At 35.8% G+C, this 25271-nt stretch overlaps 1 protein-coding gene across 2 annotated transcripts in view; it reads left to right on the top strand.

The window, feature by feature from the left end:
• LOC145683475 (uncharacterized) overlaps positions 1 to 25271 on the top strand; it is a 136788-nt gene that overhangs the window by 99185 nt on the left and 12332 nt on the right. For both annotated transcript variants that reach the window (XM_081754805.1, XM_081754804.1), the window contains exons 11-13: positions 1783 to 1866; positions 7041 to 7124; positions 17838 to 17888. In XM_081754805.1, coding sequence (XP_081610931.1) covers positions 1783 to 1866; positions 7041 to 7124; positions 17838 to 17884 — 215 coding nt within the window. In that variant the 3' untranslated portion in view covers positions 17885 to 17888. The remainder of the gene's footprint in view (positions 1 to 1782; positions 1867 to 7040; positions 7125 to 17837; positions 17889 to 25271) is intronic.

Below are 25271 nucleotides of genomic sequence, written 5' to 3'. Positions count from 1 at the left end.
CAGTGCTGCCAACCAACGCGAACATTCAAGACTTTCGCATGAATTATACAGTATTGGAGGCATAATTAGATTGTGACCCATACTAGGTTTCTAGTATGCTATTGTAAACGCTCAGGCACGCATTTTGTCAGTGTTTAAAATCATTCTAAAGTACCTTTTCTCGAAAGGTTGCCTGACCATTGCATGCATAGAGACAAAACTTGGTACCAACCACAGTACGTTTGCTGTTGTGCCGAATGATGTTTGTACCAAGTCTTGTCTTTATGCATGTAAGGGTCAGGAACCTTTGGAGAAAACGTATTTTAGAATGGTTGGAAACAATGACAATATGAGTGCATAAGCGTTTACAATAACATACTAGAAAATTAGTATGGGTCATAGTCTAATAATTATGCCCGCCAATACTATAGGCTTCATGCGAAAATCTTGAATGTTCTCGTTGGTTGGCAACACTGCCAAACTGGTGTTCTTAGGAGACAGGGTGATTCACACTATGTTTTCCATTCTCTAATGCTGCTTCCGACACGTTTATTATATATTCGTTCAATGGCACGCATGCTCTTCACAACATTGTGATATTTAAAATAGATTGGCAACACTGACAACCTAGACTAGTTAGGAGACGGTCACACTCAACATCTTTTCGGTATAGTATCATGTGATGTTTTTACCAAGCTTGGTGTATGAACGTCTCATTGTACGGAACCTGTTTTACAACTTTTCATTTTTACAATTGGTTGGCAACACTGATAAACTGGGATTCTAGGTAGAGGAATATGCATACAATATAATTTCTCTAATAACGAATGACGTTTATGCCACGTTTCATGGATACTATACACCAAGTGGTACAGAAACCATCTGCCACATTGTATTTACAATTCGTTGGCAACACTGACCAAATTGGTACGTCTGGGTTCAAAGTGATATTATCAAACTCTTGCCCGATTCACGTTCTAGGAATCAGCCAAAAAGGAACGTGAAGAGTTCAGGTGCTTATACGTGATGCATCGTAAGATTCATTTCTACTTCTGTCGTATATGCCATACAAAGGGTCACTATCACCAACAATCATGCCGCTTATAGGGTCAGTTTGCTGGTTTGCCCGTGAATTGAAAACGGTTTGGTACTTTTTATGGCAAGGGCTTTCAAACGATATATAGGTTTTCCCCAGGTACTTGGTCCAGATATAGAATCATCCTTAATTAGTACGCGTTAAATCTACACTTCGTGGACAGAAGGCTAGTTTTATACCTCTGAAATACAAGACACGAGATCAGATGTACCTATGTAATGTTGACCCTACATTAACCTATATGTGGTTTCATACTGCATGTAGTCTTGATTCTGAAAGGTAAACTCCAATCTTTAAAATCAAAATTCACAGATATATGTTTTTAGACAACATTATATAATGTTATGTGTCTATTCATATAAGTGTTGTCTCACTTAAGCTTTGCTCTCACCTTTTGTATTAATGTCTACAACTCACAGGCCCAAGAAAAGAAATCCATAAAGATTGTGTGTCGTAGTTGCCGTTCTTTACGCAAATGTATATACTACCAGAAGAACTAGAACACATTAATTGAAAATGTATTATTTTCCATAATATATACATATTCTATTTTGAAATAAACCATCTAAAACATATTTGAAGTACATTGTTTTTACATGTGATTCGTGTAATCTATTTTCTCTTATGATAATAAATTTTTGTACAAATATTTGTAAATCATTTTTGCATTTATTCTTTACACATTTCGTGTTGTACTTTCTTCTCAGCCGGAAAAAAGCCAAAAATTGATTTAGACCCGACAAAAGAACTTACATGGAAGACTTCTACCAAGAAAGTTCAAGACCACACAAGTAAGGATATTTAATAGTTTAACAACCATACTATTCTATATTCTTTTCCGCAGTGGAGTATCTAATGAACTGCAAATAAAAGTTTGATTTTCTTCAATCTGGAAAGAAAAGTCATGGGTACTTACTCACTTTATAAAACTGTTAAATTTGATAATATCTGACTTTGCGAATTATTCATTTCTATAAGTTAGATATTTCCAGGTATTTCCTTATGAGGGACATTAATAAATACTGTTTTTTAATGAGTACTAATATATTTATATGTTTTATCAACTCTTTTTATCTTCGTTTTAGCATTTGAAATGAAATGAAATTTTTCAATTTAACGTCCTCACGATTAAGCCTCTCAGCCTAAGGAAGAGAATGATGAGAACAAGTGAACGATGATGAAAGAATTGGTGCAATGAGAAAGTGAGGGTACCCCGAGAAAAGACACGGATAAATGTTGTCTACTACACGCTAACGTGTCAGGGAATAGAACCAGAGACCCTACGCACCAGAGCCAAATACTTTAGCACTGATCCACCATTACCCTACCTACTTTTGAAACGTACTTGTATAAGAGATTCTTAAATATACAAATTACACTAGTTAACAAAGGTTTTGTTACATAAAAGGAAATACCTGTTCTTAAAAGAACTTTTTGCGCTGAATTCGAATATGCACTCGGTTTTTCTCCATCACGTACGATTTTCCCTAACAGAGGGATTTTCGGGAAAATACCTCAAAAATTTCCCTTTTTCAGATATTTTATTCCCCTAGCTCCTGTCCCCTTGCATATAGTAACATAGAAATTATACATGAGTATACTTTGATTCATATTTAACAAACCCTCCAAGTTTCGTAATAATCGCTTTATTCTTTCTAGAGAAATAAATATGTTTGTGTGTATACTGTGTGTACTGTTTATTGCACCTTATAGTAATGCTTTCAGATCTCTTAAGTTGAGGTAAAACGTTTTGCTTTATTACCACAAACACATATATAAAATATAATACAATATAATTTACAAGTGTGACAATTTACAATAAACAATAATACAAATGTACCAAAAGGTCATGAAAAGGCAATCAAAACTATCACAATATATGAAACTTCCATTGGGTTACAAAAACGTACACTACTTCCTTCTTTTGTAAGAAATGTTGTATTCTCTAACAAGACCCCAACAATAGTCCCCCATCATTGAAGGATCCCATCGTCCCTGGTACCTTTTCTCCATTGCCATTATATCTTGGTGGAATCTTTCCCCCTATTCGTCGCTGAGAGCACCTAGGTTAGCAGGAAAGAAGCTGAGGTGGAAGTGCAAAAAGTGGATTTTTAAAGACATCCTACAACCCAACTCTTTGTATTTCTGTATCATGTCCTGTACGATTTCTGTGTAACTCTCAGCTTTGTTATTGCCCAGAAAGTTGCGCACAACACACTTAAATACTGTCCAGGCAGCTAGCTCAGCACTGTTTAACTTGCTGTCAAAGCTATCATCAAGCATTAATTTCCTAATTTGGGGACCAATAATCACTCCCGCTGAAATCTTAGCATCACTCAGGTTAGGGAACTTATCTCGCAAATACTTGAAACCTACACCAGATGTGTCCATGGCTTTGACAAAGTTTTTCATAAGTCCTAACTTGATATGAAGTGGCGGTAGTAATATCTTATTAGGATCTACCAAAGGAGCGTATTTGACGTTGCATTCTCCAGGTACGTAATTCACTCCAGGTTCCCATTCCTTCACTTCATAATGTTTGTCATCAGCTCGGCTATCCCATAAACATAAAAAACATTGGTACTTCGTGTAACCGCACTGCAGTCCTAATAAAATACCAACTACCTTGAGATCACAACATATTTGCCAACAATGGTCCTTGTAATTTATAAGATTTAGCAAAGTTGACATGGTGTCATAGGATTCCTTAATCTTCACTGAGTGCGCAAGTGGTATAGAAGGTTTTTTTATTTCCATTATGTAAAAGGACAGCTTTAAGGCTGACCTTTGACGCGTCGATAAATAACCTCCATTCTTCTGGAACGTAAGGAATTCCTAGCTCCGCCATCAACCCATTTATAATATATCCGTACATACGCACACATTATCTTGCATTGAGAAATAGCTTGAAAATTGAACATGCCTTTTCCTGTACACTGATATGTTCGTTTCTGCATCCAATAAGTTCCACTGCTGGAGCCTTGATCCCAGAAGTTCCGCCTCTTGTTTTGTCAGGTGCAAATCACGGACTAGATCATTAAGTTCACATTGCCGAATGAAATGTGGCTCGCGAACACAGTCAGGGATGAACGTTGGATCCTTGGATGTACATGTTGATGTCGATGGTTCATCAAGGTCATGATCATCATCAGAGTCTTTTGGCCATATCTCTTCCCAGTTGGTAGGGGGCTCGGGAAGTGGAAGTTCATTCCCGTGCGGAATAGGTCTAATTGCGGATTTAACGTTGGGATAACTTATTGTGTATTTACTTTTTTTAGAATGTCCCTTAACTACTGTGAGACAAAAATAACAATCATCCAGATGGTTGGTGGGTTCTCTCCACACCATTGGTACAGCAAGTTTCATGAACCTCCGTTTCTCTTTGGCCCATCCAAGTAAAGTGACGTTGCACGACGCACAAATTATGTTGGGTGCCCAAGTTTTGTCCTGATCTCCCACACGACATCCGAAATATATATAATATGCTAGTTTCACCGATGGCGTAATGGATCTACACTGTCCTTTAACTACAAACTGGCCCCACACATAACAAAAACTATTTGGTGAGTTAACACACGAACGCCGTCCTCTTGACGCCATTGCACTGATCACAAACTAAACTTCTGGTCTTAGTTGGGTATAATGCCGTTAAGATCAAACATGAAAGCACTCTTAGCAGCAAAGACAACTTTGAAAGTGAAGTAGTGTTAAACCACACGTCAATATAAAAATGTACAAAACTCCCTCACCAGGTGTCAAGAACACAAGAAAGAAAGAAATGCGCGGGGAGAGGGGGGAAACGATACCGTAGTGGAAAATTTAGACTGCATTAGTTCATTGTTGTCAACAATGAGTCTGTATTCCATTCTTTCTTTCTTTTGCATCCTGTTACATTTGATAACAAATATTGATAACCATTTCATGAACAAAACGAAAAAACTTGGAGAAGTGTATATATATGTATTAAGATATACATATACTGTACGTTTTAAAAAAATATACGTTGGAAGTACATTCTATTTTTATACACGTTTCTAATTTACAGAGAGCAATACAAGTGTGTTGTTGACTATTGTAAATATTCATTTTTATGTCTGTGTTTGTAGTAATAAAGCAAATCGTTTTTACCCCAACTCAGGAGATCTGAAAGCATTACTATCAGGTGCAATAAACAGTGCACACAGTATACATACAAATATATTTATTTCTCTAGAAAGAACAAAGCAATTTTTACGAAACTTTTAGGGTTTATTAAATATAAATCAAGGTATACTTAGGTATAATTTCTATGTTACTATATGTAAGGGGACAGGAGCTAGGGGAATAGAATATCTGAAAAAGGGAAATTTTTGAGGGAATTTCCCGAAAATCCCTCTGTTACGGGAAAACTGTACGTGATGGAGAGAAACCGAGTGCATATTCGAATTCAGCGCAAAAAGTTCCTTTAAGATCAGGTCATTTTTTTCATGTAACAAACAAAAAGTTTTAATTTGTTAACTAGTGTTATTATACATTTTATAAAAGAAAACAAACAAGAAAGATTTTCAACAAGGTTGCGGTAGACTTTAGCAAATATACTCTTCCATTTCAACTTCAAAATGGTAAATAGTATAGCCTTCTCAAACCACTCAAGTATGTTTTATGGATGCTTGACTTGGCATGTTAAAAAATAAACGATAAGCTACGGAACAGTTTCCATAAATATATGTACTTAATAAGTAGTGCTTGAACTTGCTTAATAGATATCGGCAATTTTTGCTCCAGGCACCAGCAAAAATGGTGTCATGAGAAACAGGTAACTACCATGATTCCTACAAACCAAATTCCACAGAATGAAGAACGTACTTAGCATTTCCCTTGTGTGAGTTTCGTCCCCACATATTCATCAGATTCCTACAACATCTGTTGTTTTGAAGCATAATCTCTACCCGTTTCTCTTCGTTCTCGACAATACTCTGTGCAAGCAAATAATAAGGTCATTAAAATTTTTAAAAGAAATTGACATAAAACTTCATGACACTAACATCCGGTAGTAAAAAATGAAAACTTCATTAATCCAGCTCTCCACTCTTCTTACCTAGATGAAGGTTAACTTTTAAGGAACTAAAATTGAGTTTGCAATATACACTATCACCTATATTGATATCCTCCAAGAACACTATTGCTGTTTTATCCTCTTTTAAACTACCTTTCGAAAAATCGAATTTCGGAAATTCCTTATTTGAAGTCAAATTTTCGTAAAACGTCAAGCACGTCATTAGTTTCAATCATGAGTTAATATGTCCAACTTTAATTCCATAATTTTGGTATTGTTTTTGTAAAAAAGAAGCTTTTCTCATATATAATCACCAGATTCTTTAATATTTCTTAATATCAAAGGTATTCATACTCAGAGGGAAGGAAAACTCTTCCAAAACTTCCATTTGTAGAAAGGAACTTTTCCTGCGTTTTAGAAGCCGTTTTGTCTACTTTTTTAATTTTAAGTAGATTTCAAAAGAAAGAAAAAACACAAGTATGTAGCCTTGAATTTGAAAGGGAAATTCCAATCTTTAGGATCTAAAAATGACAGATATATCGTTTTAGACAAAATTATATCATGTTATGTGTCTATTCATACAAGTGTTGTTTGACTCAAGCTTTCCTCACATCTTTGATATTAATGTCTACAGCTCATAGGCCCAAGAAAAGATATTCTCAAAGATTGTACGTTGTAGTTGCCTTTCTTTACGCAAATGTATATACTACCAGAAGAACTAGAACAGTATAATTGAAAATGTATTATGTTCCATAATATATACATATTCTATTTTGAAATAAACCATCTGCAACATATTTGAAGTAGATTGTTTTTACATTTGATTCGTATAATCTATTATCTCTTATGATAAATTTTTTTGTACAAATATTTGTAAATCTTTTTTGGTTGAATTTCTTCTTTACACGTTACGTTGTATTTTCTTCTCAGTAGAAAAGAACCCAAAAATTGATTCAAACCTGAAAAATGAAATTATACGGAGGACTACTACCAAGAAAGATCAAGACCAAACACGTAAGGATATTTAATAGTTTAATAACCATTATATTCTATATTCTTTTCCGCAGTGGCGTATCTAATGAACTGCAAATAAAAGTTTGATTTTCTTCAATCTGGAGTGAAAAGTCATGGGTAACTTACTCACTTTATAAAACTATTAAATTTGATAATATCTGACTTTGCGAATTATTCATTTCTATAAGTTAGATATTTCCAGGTATTTCCTTATGAGGGACATTAATAGATGTTGTTTTATTAATGAGTACTAATATAGTCATATCTTTTATTAACTCTTTTTATCTTCGTTTTAGCATTTGAAATGAAATGAAATTTTACAATTTAATGTCCCAACGATTAAGCCCCTCAGTCTAAGGGAGACAATGATGAGAATAAGAGAACGATAATGAAAGAATTGGTGCAATGACAAAGTGAGGGTACCCCGAGAAAAGACACGGATAAATATTGTCTACTACACGCTAACTTGTCAGGGAATCGAACCAGAGACCCTGCGCACCAGAGCTAAATACTTTAGCACTGCTCGACCATTACCCTACCTACTTTTGAAACGTACTTGTATAAGAGATTCTTAAGTATACAAATTATTATAGATTTTATAAAAGAAAACAAAACGTTCTCGAGTTCTTTTACTAATATAATTAATATTTTATTGTAGCATGAATTCCCTACCATATGTGATTGTTTGATTATGTGATAATATTATTAGATAAAACAAACGTATAATTGGATAAAGCTTAGTGAACAGTACGAAATGTACTAACTAACTAACTCTATGGCCTATGGAACCCGGAGGTTCAGTGCCGCATTCACAAAAGCTCTCCACTGACTTCTATCCTTAGCTAATTGCATCCAGTTTCTACTTTGTATTCCTATTTCTGCGAGATCTATCTTAATATTATCCTCCCATCTGCGCCTAGGTCTTCCTAATGGTCGTTTTCCTATGGGTCTACCAGTCAAGACTTTGAAAGCGTTTCTACTTTCTTCCATTCTAGCTACATGACCTGCCCACCTAAGCCTCCTAGACTTGAGGACCCTAACAATGTTAGGTAAACCGTATAAACTATATAGCTCCTCGTTATGAAGCTTCCGCCATTCCCCATTCTCGTTCCTCTTGGGTCCGAATATTCTTCTCAGGATCCTGTTCTCAAATACTTTCAGTCTATGTTCTTCCCTCAGAGTAAGCGACCATGTTTCGCAACCATACAGAACAACAGGCATATTATCGTTTTATATATTTTAAGCTTCAAATTCCTCGACAGAATTCGCGACGACAAGAGATTTTGAACCGAGTAGTAACACGAATTCCCTGCTTTTAGTCGACATTTAATTTCTTCGTGAATATGATTTCCGTCTGTTAATATTGATCCTAAATATTTGAAAGTATCCACTTTATCAAAAGCATTATTTAATATTTTAACGCCTCCAAAATTTGCCGTATTACGGTCCCGACGCACTTCCATGTATTTAGTTTTCTCTGCATTTACTTCTAAACCCATGTCCCTGCAAGCGTTTAATAATATCTCTGCATTTATTTCTACTGTTCTCCTATCATCCCCTATTAAATTTATATCATCAGCATATGCCATAACCTGGTGAATGCCGTTCAACTCTAGGCCCTGGTTGTTATCTTTGATTTTCCTTATGGCGTATTCCAGCACAAAGTTAAATAATAATGGCGACAACGCGACAAACGTACTAACCGGGTACAAATAATTTAGTACTCTTCTTAATAAATTGATTTAATAAACCTAATGAAATAAGCGTTGTAAACTTTCGTATACTTATGTCTAGCAAAGGTATCAAATATTTCTCATTTATATTCACGGTTTGAAATTTGATGCTTTAAAATAATAATAAGCACATCTATAGTAATCAAACTCTATTGCCATAGGAAGATTATGGTTTTATATATTCATATTTAAACAGAAATATGAAGCAGTTTCATGTAATTTTAAGTTAAGGTTCTAATGCAATATAGGATTCAATACAAGATTTTTTAAGAAGCGCCTTGCAGCATCGTCATAAATATAAATTCTGAATCTGTCCAGAGTCATTGACTTTAAGTTTTGAATATAGATGAAAAACATTCTAACAGGTATTATCTACACAAAACGCTTCTTAATGAAAAACACAGCCTTGATAATAGAACAAAACTGAACTTATTACAGAAAACTATATGTAACAATCAGGAACATACTCTGCATTGATATTAAAGATGGAACATCAGTAAAACTTGTTCATCTTGTGCTGATACGGAGTTACTATGACGTATGTCTGCAATTCGCTGGGGTGAGAATATAGGCATTTCTAGGAAGATTTTCAACAAGGTTGCGGTAGACTTTAGCAAATATACTCTTCCATTTCAACTTCAAAATGGTAAATAGTATAGTCTTCTCAAACCACTCAAGTACGTTTTATGGATGCTTGACTTGGCATGTTAAAACATAAACGATAAGCTACGAAACAGTTTCCATAAATATAAGTATATGTACTTAATAAGTAGTGCTTGAACTTGCTTAATAGATATCGGCAATTTTTGCTCCAGGCACCAGCAAAAATGGTGTCATGAGAAACAGGTAACTACCATGATTCCTACAAACCAAATTCCACAGAACGAAGAACGTACTTAGCATTTCACTTGTATGAGTTTCGTCCTAACATGTTCACCAGATTCCTACAACATGTTGCCTGATTTGTCACTCTACATAATGCTGTTCTAGCGACCTACTGTACCCGCAGTATTTTGTATCACTGTAGTCGGAGGCCTTCATTTACTTGTAAGTGTTGGCTTACTTACTGCAGCTATCCAATAGAATCCCAGTTCTAACATCTCGCGAGGAATAGTATATGCACTAGCATCACTTCTAGATGAAAATACGATCTTATGGTTTCCGTGATAAACATTTTTCCGGTGTGCTTTCAATGCTCATCCGAGATATGAGATGCTCAGTATGGGTTAATCTTCTTGGTTCTCCTGGTCGGAGTTGCGCTGTTGTTACTCCATGTCCTATCCGTTTAATATTTATATTACACCACATAGTTCGTGAGACCTGAAATTCTCTGAAGTCTCAAATATTGATTGACCGATTCGGAACTCTACAATTATCACCTCCATATTATCTGCACTTAACTCTTGCTATCAGTTTATTTGGCACCAACCACTTGTATGATATTCTGCTGAGATATCAGACCATTTCATCCCCTGACGCGATGCTTTTGACGTCTGTAAGAACCTACTTGTCTTTTTATTGGCTGTCCGTTCGTTAATGACAAATTAGTGAATATTCAAATAATTTATTATTTTCTTACATGACGAGTATATACGACTAATAATACAATGTAAAGTATATAAAATATATCATAATATAGTGAAGTTTAGGCGAAACTTTCACTTTTGCTCTCATGTTGTAAGCACTATGACAATTTTCTAATCACTGAGAAGAGTGAAGTTTACTGAATATGATACAAATTCAGTATGATACAATACAATATGATACAATACAATACAATATGATACAATTATATTTAGCTCACTAGTCTAAAAATCTATTTGATTCCTTGATAAGAATTTCATTCATTATTATCATGCTTGAAGTGATATTAGTTACTTTGTAAACATATTCTAGAAGTAATTTATGACTTTCTGTATAGGCTGAAAATTATCTACATAAAAAATTTAATTAATATTTTTATCCACAGCAGAGATAAGTGAGGGCTACGTTGGAAAGTTCAATGTTAATATAAATATTTCCTTTAAGATAACAATATTCTTACTTTTAGAGTAACTTTAGGAATAATGACTTTGAGGATAATCAAGCAATTGACAGGTGGAAATTTGGAATACAATATATACTGTTGTGGGAGATCAGAAAACTGTATACGAAATAGATAGTAATTTTAGCAAAATTAATACGTATTCGAGAAATTTAGCAAAAGATGTGCACGCGAGATGAAAGTATACGAAAGTAAATGCGAAAGTTGCCTTACTGGTCGTATGTCGACGTAAAGTTAAAAAATATAGGCAGCTATTTAAGAAGCGTGGGGTGGTGGGTTCAAACCAGCGATAGTTTTTGTTAATTTGGTTTTACTTATTACTCTAAATTGGAACACTTTTATATACGATATTTAGGAGGCGAGTTTGGTAAAGTTGTGAAACTTATTGCAAGTAAGTTCGATAAACAGTTATGATACCAGTACTTCTCTCAATCTAATGGAGTTACATAGTCATGGAAAGAAAACATTTCTGTTCACTGTACAAGACCTTGAGGACACTTAACATCTACGAATTTATTTTTTTTTCTTTGGCCATGAATATTGATCTTTTATGTAAATGTATTTAGTTTCAGAAACACCTCTACCTAACAAGATTTCCACAGTCAATAGTATATAATGTTTTTCCATCCATAAAAAATTTAACTTTATGTTTTATTCTTTTTTTCTTTCACCAATCTTAAGTGAAGTGAACATCTGTTGTTTTGAAGCATAATCTCTGTCCGTTTCTCTTCGTTCTCGACATTACTTTGTGCAAGCAAATAATAAGGTCATTAAAATTTTTAAAAGAAATTGACATAAAACTCATGACACTAACATCCGGTAGTAAAAAGTGAAAACTTCATTAATCCAGCTCTCTATTCTTCTTACCTAGATGAAGGTTAACTTTTAAGGAACTAAAATTGAGTTTGCAATATACACTATCACCTATATTCATATCCTCCAAGAACACTATTGCTGTTTTATCCTCTTTTAAACTACCTTTTGAAAACATCTCATCTACGGAGATGCACACCAAAACAGCCATCAAGTATGTCGTATGTATCAGGAACGCTTTCCAAATAGTCAGCTACCAGCACATACACTCTTTGCACGACTTGGTGCACGACTGCGTGAAACTGGCTTGCTACTACCTAGTAAGCAGGACTGTGGAAGAGCTCGCACTTTGCATACGATGGAATTTGAAGAGGAGGTATTAGATGCAGTATGGGACGATCCTGGCACACGTACACGTGCTATTACTCAGCCAAGACAAGCCCATCATTTTAATGTGTTCAAGAAGAGAGTTTGTACCCATACAATTTGCAGAAAGTGCAGCACATACTACATATGGACTTTCTCCAGCTGGATTTTAGTCAATAGTATGTGCAAAAAAACGCGCCATTCCAGATTTTCCAACAATAGTTTTATGGACGGATGAGTCCATGCTTACTTGAGATGGCATCTTTAATAGCCGCAACAGTCACGTCTGGAATTCCCACGCAATATTTCTGCGCCATAATCAACACAGGTTCGCAGTGAACATGTGGTGTGAATCGTAAGGAACAATTTGATAGGCCCGTACATTTTGCCTGTTACCTTGTATGGTGGAAATTATCGTGTGTTCCTGCAGGACGCATTGCCAGAACTTTTAGAAAATGTGCCACTCGCAGATAGACAAGGTATCTGGTTTCAGCATGACAGTGCCTCCGCGCATTTTGATCTTGAAACCAGGGTCGTACTTAACAACATTTTCGGCGATCACTGGATTGGCAAGGGCAGACCTCATCCGTGACCACCTCGGTCACCCGACCTCACATCAGTGTATTTTTATGGGGAGAAATGAAACGGCTTGTGTGACATCCCCGTGGAAAGTGCTCTGAACCTCGTTGCTTGTATCAATGCCGCTGCTAGGACCATTAGTGATATGCCACATGGATTTGCGCCTACTAGACAGGTGCTTCGCTGATGTCATCTTTGTATAGACGTCAATGGCGAACAACTTCCATCAACGTCTCTGAATATTACAGTGTTTATGAGGCCTTTTCTGCACTATGTAGTGTCGTAAAGCGCATAGTATAAACTACAAGTAGTACAGCTACTGATTCTTATAGTTAATTATTCTCTAATTGTTAATTTTTCACTGTGTAGCCCTTCTTCAGGTCATTTTATTTTCTTTCGGATGCTGTTCCAGTGGTAGTGGGACCTGTTCCGATTTTTTTAAATCCATTCTTCGTCGCAATGTGCACTATACGAATTTGTGGCTTTATTTTCCAATACTGTGAATCCGTAATATTGTTCCAGAAGAAGTGGGGCGTTCTAAGATGCCGTTACTTTCAAGTTGTATCAGAATTTGAACCATGTCTACTAGAAGAATTTAGAGAGTTATTTTCCATGTTTCGATTGTGGGACAATGTTCCAGACGAAGGGGGTCATGGAATCAGTCGTGTTCTATTTACGTTGTACCAGAATGGGATCCATCTGTACTAGAACATATTGCAGTTACTCTCCTGTCTCTCGAGTGTAGGAGAGTGTTCCTGCAGAGGTGGCGCATAGATACAATTGTGTTCATTTTACGTTGCACTACAATATGAACCAAGTGTAATAGCAGATTGTACAACGTTGTTTTCCTATGTTTCGCACGTGGGACAGTGTCGCAGCAGTAGTGGGACATGTTGACATTTGTCCATTAGCTACATTTCGATATCAACACTATATTGGCCACATTTCAATATCTATCATGCGGTCCCACTAATGAAATTACCTTAATTTCTCCAGTTTCTTTGTGAGTCCCCTTGCACAATTTCAACTTGGCCTCAGTTGTTGCATTCTTATTAGTACGCAACCGTGTACATCATATTTCATCGGTTTGAGGTAATATTATTGGTGTATTGGCAATGACTTTTATATTCTTGATGCTCTTCCTTATATTTCCTACGCTCTGAACTCACGTTTACTGACTATGTGTGCATTTCTGGGGATTTTTCATTACGTGTTTCCACACATGTGAATCTCCCTGTTTCATCTATTGTGCTCTACCGACACTCCAGATGTCTTTATAATGACATTTGACTACAAATTCGCTCCAATTAATACTCATAACGTCACTGTTAGCCAGTATCCGTACCTAGTGATTATGCAACCACACACAACGGGCATAAAGTTGTCTGCCATTTTGTATTTGTTCAAGATATCGACTTAATATGAACGAATTATTGTTATCTGGTAGAAACTCTATCAATTCATATCCATTTAGATCAATTTTCATCTGGCAGATTATCGGGAATTCCCTACGTTAATTTAGGGAATCTCTTGCGCGTGCATGGTAGTATTGTGGAACATGCATAATTCAATACAGCAGGTATGACTTCTTCAGTTAATGTTAAACCCCCCCTTTTTACGTTGGACAATTTCCGAACTACTGGCGTCCGAAATTCATTTTCCCACGACTTCGGCCCCTCGTAGTTCCGGAACTATGTCCGATAGCCGAAAGTTCAAGAGAATGCTTTTCTTGTCTCAGTGGAAGGAGCCACCTTTTACAGATGTTGGTATGTAGTTTAGCTTTTCTTTTAATATAATCGCCATTGTTCCGTACTTTAATATTTTCACAGTATGGCATGTGTCGTGCTGCAGACAATATTTAAATGATTGTTCAGTGTTGTTTAGTAAAGATATAGTGAATATAATAATTTAATTTTTAATATATCCTGAACTTGCTGAATTCGTAGTAATGGTAGGCCTAAAGTTCCCAGCCACCATCAGACATTCTCTATGTACAGGGAAGCCAGTGATTTAGTTGCTACTTGCGATAAATTCTCATTATAGCGAAGTTAGTAGTAAATTACTCATCAAGGTGTCTAATAGGTGATTATTGTGTGCACTTAAAATATTGTCAAATAAACTCAAGAACCATATTCTGCTAATTTGCAGAACCTTGTAACTTGTGTTATAAGAAAACCCTTCACAAAGTACTTTGAAAACATGACTAGAAAATTAAGGTGTTATTCTTTTACTCTTTATTTGGAGCATCCTAAAACTTCAAATTGTATTTCTGTATATACGAAGACGCTATCTCGTAGAATACTATCGAATTCAAATGTTCTTTTTCTAACTCTTCGCACAATATTAAGCACAAATATCAAAATCATGAATCACTTATAAAATCTAGAAATATTTACATTCTAAATTGTAAATGTTGAGAGGTCATTTTAAACTAAGCTGAGTTCATGAAATTTAACCGTGCACCAGTGGCTCTGGTAAGGTGAGGTGCGACCTACTTATGAAGTTGTCTAATCTTTCCATTTCCTAGAAAGTTTGATTGGTTAGTTCCTCGAAATATGTTTACCTTCCTAGTAAAAATTGTACAGGAGGGTAATGGCTTTTAGTAAACGCAATAAATTTTTATATATATTTTAAGTGGTTTAATTTGCTTGTCAAATTAAAAATCTACCAAGTTACTGTTGACTTTATATGCCAAGTTCCGTGACGTTACAAGTAATTGTACTACAATAATAGATTAGTATTATTTTATGGAGAGTTTTCAACTTGCATTTTTAACATGAGATAATACGGTACTATTCAATAACAAAGATAATTAATATGTGAGGATAATGATAGAATTTTACTATAGAAAGCATATAAGGAATTTTCAACAAAATTAAACATAAGCACATATTAAAGCTAGGTAATATTCCAACAAAAATAAGATGAGCACATGTTAGAGTTAGGTAATATTCATGCAGATTAGCATTTTTAAAATATCGAGATAGAATCATTTTTTTTTTTTTTTTAATTTTTTTCCTGACAAATATTCATGATACTACCACGTGATTCTAGTTTTAAGTTCCTTATGTTTGATAGTCTATTTGTTAAATATAAATATAAATCTGCGATTTTATTTTGCAAAGTTATGAAAAATTCATCAGTATGAAGTTCAGTACCTTTCGAAATGGGAATACAGGCGATACGTAAAAATAACTATAAAGGATCATTTACTTTCAATCTGTCAATGTAAAAAAGTGTAAAGATAAAGAGTTAAAGTAATAAGAAAAACGAACACCAATGAGATAAAATAGAAATAGCAGAGAAAAATAAAAGATTAGAAATGGTTTAGAACAAGTAAACAAACGGATTAGTTTGTTGCTTCAGAAACAATTCTCAAAACAAAAGCACTGGTGTAATGAAAATTAGAGAATACTAGAACTGGAATTAATTAATGTTTGTTACTCATTTTAGTATCATTTTGTCAGAACTACAGAAGTAAGTTCATATCAAATATACAGTGTATGTATATTAGAATGATATACATCTGTATTTGGAAAGAAATTTATAGAGTAAGCAAAAAATACGTCTTTGTGAAAATTTTCGCTATTAAAGATGATGCACTGTACAAAATAAAAAATTAGCAAACATATTATATTGAAATGTTGAAATTATATTTGAAATTTTACTCAAAAAACATTACAAATTTACTAATAAGTGGGACGAAGACAACTGTTATATTATTTAATATATTTTAACCCTCACCGATGATGGATTGTACAGAAAATGTACATTTGTGAAGAATTAAAACGCTGTAACTTCAGAGATATTAATTTTATAATACAAACTTATTTGTGTTCTTACATCAACATTCAAAGACTTTTCCTGATTTTCAAGATATATCACCAAACCTCAAAATGTGTACTATTCACGTCAAAATCGTTGCTCTCTTTTTTTTCTAAAACGGAGCTAATTATTTTTCTCTGGGATATTCAGAAGCATACTACTTATCATGTTCAGGTACTCAACATTAGCTACTTTCTATGCATACACCTCAATCTTCGCATGTTCTTTCAGCCAGTAATCACTAGCTGTCAAATCTGAACTTCTTATAATCCAAGAAATGGATCTTCTTAGGTTTTTCAATCACTCCCGAAATTGGTAGCTAGAGAACTCTGGAAGATCAAAGGCAAAATATTGCGGAGTCCCACCTTGTCATACGTAGACCTTATTGATGATTCCTAATCTCTTAAGATTTAGCACAAAAAATGTTCATTCTATAAAGTGTTCAGTATGTTGTTACCATTTACGGTCTTTTCCTCGATGTCCACCATTGAAAGCTCTCACAACGTCGACTTTTTAACTACTCCGCGTATGTATCTGAAATACTCTCCAAATTCCACGGTAGATTTCTAACTCTAGAAATTCCTCAGTTATCACTTTTCAATTTTCCCTTGATATAATGTGTGGTATCATCTGATAACAGAACTCGAAACAGAAGATGACCAACACCATATAAATTGATATTCATTGATTTTCAATGTTCCATTCTCATATAAGAGTCTTTGTCAATCAGATCATGTACAAATTTTAACTTCTTTGGCTTTGTATAAATTTTAATTTCACATTTTTACGCACGATATCGTATAATGCTTATTTCGCATTGAAAGTTCCAAGCATCTTCGTTTAACTAATTTCGTTGAGCTTCGTTCCATGCTCTTTTGCACTGTTTGAATCACTACTTTCTGTCATTCGACGATAGGTGAAACTTAACAAACTTCTCATAGTTTTTCATATCATCACTCAATATTTGTCTCTGCTGGAATGGTCACCAAAACTCAAGATTTTAACTCCGTAAACCTCAGTACATATTGTGCTTTCCTGTGTGGACGCCATCTTGAGTCACGAAATGATCAGCGTAAATGTGATTCAATACTGTGGCCTCAATGAAACTTTAAATTTCCTCCTATTTAACAGAAAACGTATTCAGAACATAACAGCAACAGATGTTATTGGGTTTCAGTTTCCTGAAGATCCTTATGTAGTTTATCTAATATGTTATTAAGATCTTGCTTTACAACATTGAGGTAGCTAACCTGTGACTAAATAACTACTGTTTCTTGTTATGTGATAAAGTATATTTTAACAACGTTAATCAAGAGTCGTAAACTTAAAGTGACTTTGTTTTCCTGTCTTTAGGTGATAACTCAATGTATGGTAGGGTACAATATGATGCTCCTACTTAAGCAGGTAAGAGTACCGTTATCTTTTCATATTAATATTAAAAGTTGATGACCTGTTCTACAAATTTTAAACTTTTCTCCTGTTACATAAATGAAAACACCCACTTTAAGTAAACTCGACATGCTAAATGCTAAAATGACATTAAAACATTTATTTCTTTCTCGTTAAGGCGTAACGTTCTTATTTATTTGGTAAACACTGTTGAAGGTTTGGCAACGTCAAATTCCAATATATTACGTCAGCATTGGTGACAAAATATACCCGCAACTGAGGCCCATAACAAGAAGGGTCAAGGCGTGCCTAGCCCCCCTAAGTTATTGATAGTCATACGTAAAATTCCTGTTATTTGGCGAAAAACCTTAGTAATATGGTTGGATCGGCTTCCCGAATATTCAAAGTTATTGTCTTCGAACCCTCAGTTTTCATAAATAAGACTGTATGCTCCTTCAGGGCCTTGGTCCTACCAGCGGAGAACAGTGGCCACGGCCCTTCTCCCAAATTGCGACTTACACGTGCTGTTGGATCTGGCAACACATAGCGAGTATCTCAACGTGTACGTGGTACCTCAACACGTTAAAGAGAGGTAATCCCGAATTGCTTGAACGATCCTACCGGGAGAGGAGTGTCGGATTCCTGCCTGTTAGGGGGATGCACAGTATCTGCTTCTTAAATTCACCGGCAGGTGTGTGTGGACCGAATATCATGAGTGAAGATAGTAAGAAGACGACGGTGACAATTCACAGCAGAACGTATCAAAGTTCAAAACAAACATCGTAGTGGCCGATTACGGCAAGTTAAAATACCTTTGACTATCCTCCTGCTCCTACCTCGCGCCGAGCAACTAAGACTTTTTCCTGCATCTAAAACTAAATTGGCCGGACAGTGTTGACAGCGCAGTTCAGTCGCCTAGGTATTTGCATCATACTTAGAGCCCTTGGTGGTAGAATCCCTTGACTTATGCTTATAACATATTGTGCTGTATGGCGACAAATAAATCAACAAGGATATATATGTGTTAAAAAATAGGATATTTATTACTAACCTCACAATAATAAAATCAATTTCTTGATGTGTTTCACAGTTCGTCGGAAGTTAGTTTGTGTACAGGCCTCGTAAATGATTCTGTGTTTGCGTGATAACGAGAGTGCAATGTATGATTTGCAGGATTTATGATATATTAATAAGTTATTAATAGATAATTATGCTAAAGGATGATTTTGAAGATGATCCTCTAGATCATTTTATCAAGTGTTAACTCTATGGCAACGTTGTTGTGATTTTCGTTACGGCATTTTGTTCTCTTTACATTGTACACCTTTTGTTTTGATTGCTTTAACGGTTTTCAAGATATTTACTTTAAACGTACATAATTCCATATCATTTTAAGGTGTTCAAATATTGTGGCCCTGTAGGTCATATCCTTCTGGTCCATAACACCTTAAATTTTGCTCATTTCCACTTCTCATGGTGCTTTATCATATGTACTATGTGGCAATCAGATTTGAACGGCAACTTGTGGGACCTTCCCTTGTCTTTAATAGCATTTGCAGTTAACTATATAAATAGTAGTAGTAAGTATAGGATAGTTCGTCTCCTTCATTTTTAAGGAATGAATGTAAACTTTTCAATAACCATACCTAGCACGCAATATTCGATTTGTATTTTTTCTATTATGTATTTACAAAAGTCGCTAAAAAAAAGTAAAGCATTTCAGTTTGGTATTGTAGCACTGAATAAATAAAATTTGTAGGACGGAATATAAGTCCCTGGTCCTTTAAAAGTGTCTCTCAAAGTATGTGATCCAAGCCTTCATGTATTACAGCCACTCTTGATACTATAACGCAAATACACGATCGTAAAACTCTCGAAAATCGTTACTATACCACTTTTTTATACCAATTCTATGCAATGACACCGTACATTAAGACAATAATGGATGCAGATTCGTTGTTTATATTGCTAACATTTCTCTCTAAAATAATGCACTTTAGATGCGAATCATGAAACCTTCTTAAATGCAATTACCTTTCTTTAATTGTTTTTAATAATGCACTCAATTTTCCACTAAAGAACTGGAAGTGGATATCTTTCAGAAAACTGCTAGTTATCAATAAACGAGAAGTATGAAATATTTCTGTGACATGGAGCATGGACTAGACAGATTATCATATTCATCAACTTTTCAAATTTTAGTGAAGATTGCAAAGCAGCAGGAAGTTCATATGTGGAAGCAAAGTTCACATAAAAAGGTAGATTCATATAAATTAACTACCATAAACAAGATAATAAGAGATCAGAGAAACCCATGTGTAACTTTATAAAAATGACACTTAATCAACTTTAAACCAGCAATTCGTATTCATGAACTGTTGAAGAATTTCACAACTTTAGAATTGCATGCGTTTTCGACAACATAAAAGATTGTGAGGACATAAGGCATGGGAAATATTGAGTAAATTTTAAATCAGGTATAGTTTCTGAGGAAATATTACACGCTGAAATTTAGATAGAGCTTATAATAAACAATTGGAGATGGATCATTGAATGAAGTTCGTCAATGCTTTCAGAGGAAGGAAGGCTCCATCACAATGAATACTTACGTATAATATTCTATTTTCCATTGTATTTTCACCCATGTATTCTAGTCACTGGCTGTAAGGGAGAGGAGGAACATTGGTACGATTTTTACTTAACCGAGATTTTAGAACATACCGTCAGATTAAGAAACATGATTTTTTTTCTTAAACTGTGATTCTTTACCTACATTTACAATGTACAGTATTGTTTCTACTAATGTGCTGAATAGTGTGTGTAAGAGGATGGAAAAATCGGCAATGACTCCTCCTACACCACTAGCCGTAACTAGAAATAAGTGGAGAATCTAGCTCCTATGACAGAGTACTAGGATCAGATGGCTGTCCTCTGGGATAAAATCATAGTTATACAGTAAAGAATTAGCAAGATGATTTTCTGGAAAAGAGATACTTGGTTTGGGAAAAGAGGTTAAGTCAGTGATCGGAATACCTTCATTACGACGTCTGGGTGTAAAACTGTCACTCCTCGAAGATCAGGTCTTTTATCCAAAGCCTTGGTTCCTTACTCTCTAAGGGACTCATGTCGGTGTGCTATGAGATAATTTGAGGAGTTGGGGAAAAATGTCACACATTCATTTCAAAACACAAAAAAAAAACAATTATATAAATTATATCACATTTACAAAGTGCTGATTCAGGAAAACACAGAACAGTCGGTCACTGGTTCTTCAGAGCATTAGTCCACATCTTGCAATCAGTCAATTATTTTTCGATCACTAACAGTCTTTAATGTGGGCGCCAACACCAACACGCAGATCCCTTTACACACACCCCTACGAAACAAATATATATATATATATATATATATATATATATATATATATATATATATATATATATATATATATATGTAAGTACAATTGGCGTTCAATCATCGTCAAGCTAAATGTCCTTTAAAGACTCAAACGTATACAAACAAAACCACGTGCATTTGTTGCCAACGATAACTGTAGACCTTCGAAGAAATTTGATGATGCTGCGTTCTTGGAAAATATGTCGGTTACTGTATCATCCAGATTGCAGGTGACCTTGCCTGTTGAGGTTTCGTGAAGCTTCCACCAAGGCTGCGTGAAGTCAGAACAACTGAGAATCCACTGCCGTAAATCTTCAAATTGTGGAATGGTGGGATGCAGTAGTGTAAAAGAAATACATATATATTCATACTAGAATGCCGCAAACGTGAGGTGGAAGATGGAGGTTGCAGACGTTGGACGGAAGGAAAAGATATAACAGGTGAGGGGAAAGGTATATAAAATAACAATAATAAAAAAAGGGTAAAAAATGTAACTTACAAGGGAGAAGAGACATGTTTGTGGAGGTGGGGAAAGAAACGTGTGACTGACAAAATCGGGTAGGTTTAAGGGAAAGAGTCGAAATGTAAAGAGTAGCATTTGACTCTTTATGGGTGAAGGAGAAAATGAAATATTTAATTTCAGCTTTTCGACGATGAACAGCAAGGACGCAGATCAATCACTGATGAAAAACCAAGATGGCGTCTGGGTACGTCATCAGCATAACGGCCAAAACAGGGCTCAGTTCAACACAAAAAGCACTAAATTCTGGTGAGTTAAAGTTGCTGCAAAATGAAATCCTTTGTCAGAACACATATCTCAGATCCATGAAGTAGACTTGTGAGGATGAGGGCCTCGGAAAATCTGCGCAAAGTATGGACATAGGTAGCCGTCATCCACTGGTGGATGAAGGCGTAGGGAGGCAGGAAAAATGTTTGATCTTACTTGAAAATAAAAAATAAAAGTAAGCTAAGAAGAACTGATAATCAGTAGAATGAAAATGTGGGAGGAAAGGGGAAATGTTTCAGAATCATTCATGCGTTATGAAAAGAAAGGTGGGTGGGGAATGTGACTACAAGGTTTATGTTGATACAAAAGAAAAGTAAAATTAAAAGGGAGCAAGGGAAGAAAAGTAATGCGGGGACAAAAATTTAAAAAAAAAAATGAAGCATTAATATAATCTGTAATTGCTGCTCACAAACCAACAAAATGAAAACAAGAGAAAAACACAAATCAACCAAAACGTTTGGAGGAGAAAGGGGGCCGGGTAAACCCAGAATAATCATAAGGGCTGAAACTATTTCCTGTTTCAGCGAATCTCCTTGAAGCTGGAACGGGCCGGGTTATAAGCCGCCTAGTACTCGGCTTTAAAAAAAATATTATTATTCTCGCAACAGTGGCGGGGGGCACAAAGAGAAATCAAGGTAATCAACCAACTACGTACTTCAAATCAACAGATACTAAATCTCATGACTGACGGGGTAGGTACACATAAAGACAAAATAAAAGTGGTCAAATCATGATCCCAATAAATGCTCAATTTAGATTGACAGACATATCCCACATGTCTTCTATTGATTTGTAGCCGAGTAAACTGAAGCTAAATTTAAAAATAGGTCAGGTAATATCGGAGGAAATGTGTTTCCATAGGCACTCGTTTAGTATCGTCCATAGGACGAGACTCAGTGACACATGTAACATTAGACGAAAGTAGGCATCAGAAATATTAATACGAAATCGGGCATTAGAATCGTTTATGTATAGTTTATGAAATAAAATTATGACAATAAACTAAAGAGATATTTTCAAAACGTGAATGACAAGACAAGCAGTATCCCGAAGTGAAAAGGGTTCGTCCGAACTGATTGTTAGGAAACAGGAACAAAAAGCCAGAAGTATCTAGAGAAAATAAATAAAAACAAACTATTTTCAAGTAAGCATAGGAGATAAGTGCAATTAGGATGGAGAGTTTTGCACTTTGTTGGAAATTCGATGACGGCTAGTACGAAAATGGTGACATTAGTGGCACCGAAATTACCGATTTTTTTTTATTTTGTTGCACAGCACCTTGCTATGCTCCAAGGACTTAAAGTTTTTTAAGTGTTTGGTTAGGGAACACGCACAACACCAATGACAGAAAAGCTACTTGTGGTCGTTTCTAGAGTTCCTGATGGCTATAATACAATTATTTTATTAAAAGAAACTTGTAGAATTGCCAGTAAATAATTTTAAAATGTTTATGAGTCAAAGTACAGCCATATTAGCTCCGCTGTTGGAATTAATGTCCAGATTTTGTTTGGAGTGCCAGGTTAACGATGATTATACGCATAGCTCTTGATATAACACAATTTGTTAGGGCAACTCTTCGCTTCTTATGTACACCGACAGCAAATGACACCTAGCGGCAACCTACACAACTTCGTGGTTACTTACCTTAGCCACGCTCTTCGAGCGTCGTCGCAACGTCCGGCTCCGTCCAGAAGATTCGCGCACCTCCAGCTAGCCTCGTTGGCTCCAGAACCTACGTCGATGTTTCTAGAATATTCTCGCTCGAAGTTCGGCGGTGGTATAAATATTGCGTACCTCGGCCAACCAATCCAAGAGGCCAGTTTATTGCAGCTTAAGCTTTAACGGTTTTAGTTCGCTACTGTTTCTGTTAAGACAGAGAGTTTGTGCATTGTACCTAAAGTTACAGTCTTCTTAGTGCGATACGATTCAGAGACATTTTGTTTACTTTAGTTTCCAAGTTCGGAAGCAACGGAAAGGAAGATGAAGAAAAAGCCTCATAGCAGACCAACGCAGGAGAGTGTGAAACGAGCTTATTTGGCACTGCAAGTGAAATGAGTGAAGTGCAGTTACACACGTACGCAGACGTTATACGACATTATCATTGGTTTCGAAGTGGTTTAAGTGGTGACGAAAGTGTAACTAAATTACCAGTGACTGACATTTGTAAACTAGCTGGACAAAGAGTTGTACATATTTGGCGTAAAGCAAGCTTTCTTGTGGTTTCAGGAAAGAGTGTTTTTGATATGCTGAAAACCTTTTTATAATAAGCCTCGCACCAAGGAAAAACATTTCAGTCGACAAGGACAAGAAACAACACTTCGTACAGGTTTTGTTTCACACGCGGAAAAGTCTCCTTTTGATATTGCGTCTTGCAAATGTAAAACCGACGAAAATGTCAATGTAAAACCGCAACTGTGAGAGGACACGCAAGATTCCAAAACAAGAATTCAAGTTTCCTTTGGACCAGAGAGCATCACGGAAAATGAGCACTGGTAATATTGACATATCTGGTAATATTGACAAGCACATCTCTCTACAAGATGTTTTACCCTAAAATGAGCAAATTTAAGGGCAGACAACCAAGAAAGACGCTGGAAGTGTTGAAGCACGTCCATCAACTAGTGGGATGAAGCATAAGCACAGATCAAAGATACTGGCGTCGTCAGGGGAATCCAGCGAAGCTACGGAATCGGGAAGCACGTCGAGATCTGACTTCGAGGCGCGACCAAGAAGGAAACATAGCCTAAAGGGCATCTGTCTTCAAAATAGAGCGGAAGCAGCGTTTAGAACTGGAGCTTCAGACAGACAGGTTGCTTTGATCGCTTCTGCCGTACTTCAGGACGCGAGACTCATAACGCCAGAGGACGAAAATCTTGTTGTTGACAGATCTAAGGTACGAAGAGGAAAAGATAAACTGGGTGAGAGGATCCAGAAAGAAAAGGCTCACCTAGGCCGGGCGATTACCAGTATCTACTTCGACGGAAAAAATGATGCAACTCTTGTGCAAGAAAAAATTAACGACAAACTACGAAGACGAGAGGTTACAGAAAAGCATAATACAGTTCTATCGGAGCCCGGTTCAGAATACTTGGGTCATGCCACACCTAAGTCTGGCACTGGCAAAGATATTGCCGACTCTATATTGGAGCTTTTAGAGAAGAATCAGTACGATGTCTCAAGTCTTGACGCAGTCGGCAGCAATGGTGAAGCTACGA

This window comes from Thermobia domestica, chromosome 4 (genome assembly GCF_964235325.1).
Source record: "Thermobia domestica chromosome 4, izTheDome1.hap1.1, whole genome shotgun sequence".
Classification (NCBI taxonomy): Eukaryota; Metazoa; Arthropoda; class Insecta; order Zygentoma; family Lepismatidae; genus Thermobia; species Thermobia domestica.
Note: the sequence above shows the minus strand (reverse complement) of the source record. Positions and strands in the feature narration are given on the sequence as shown.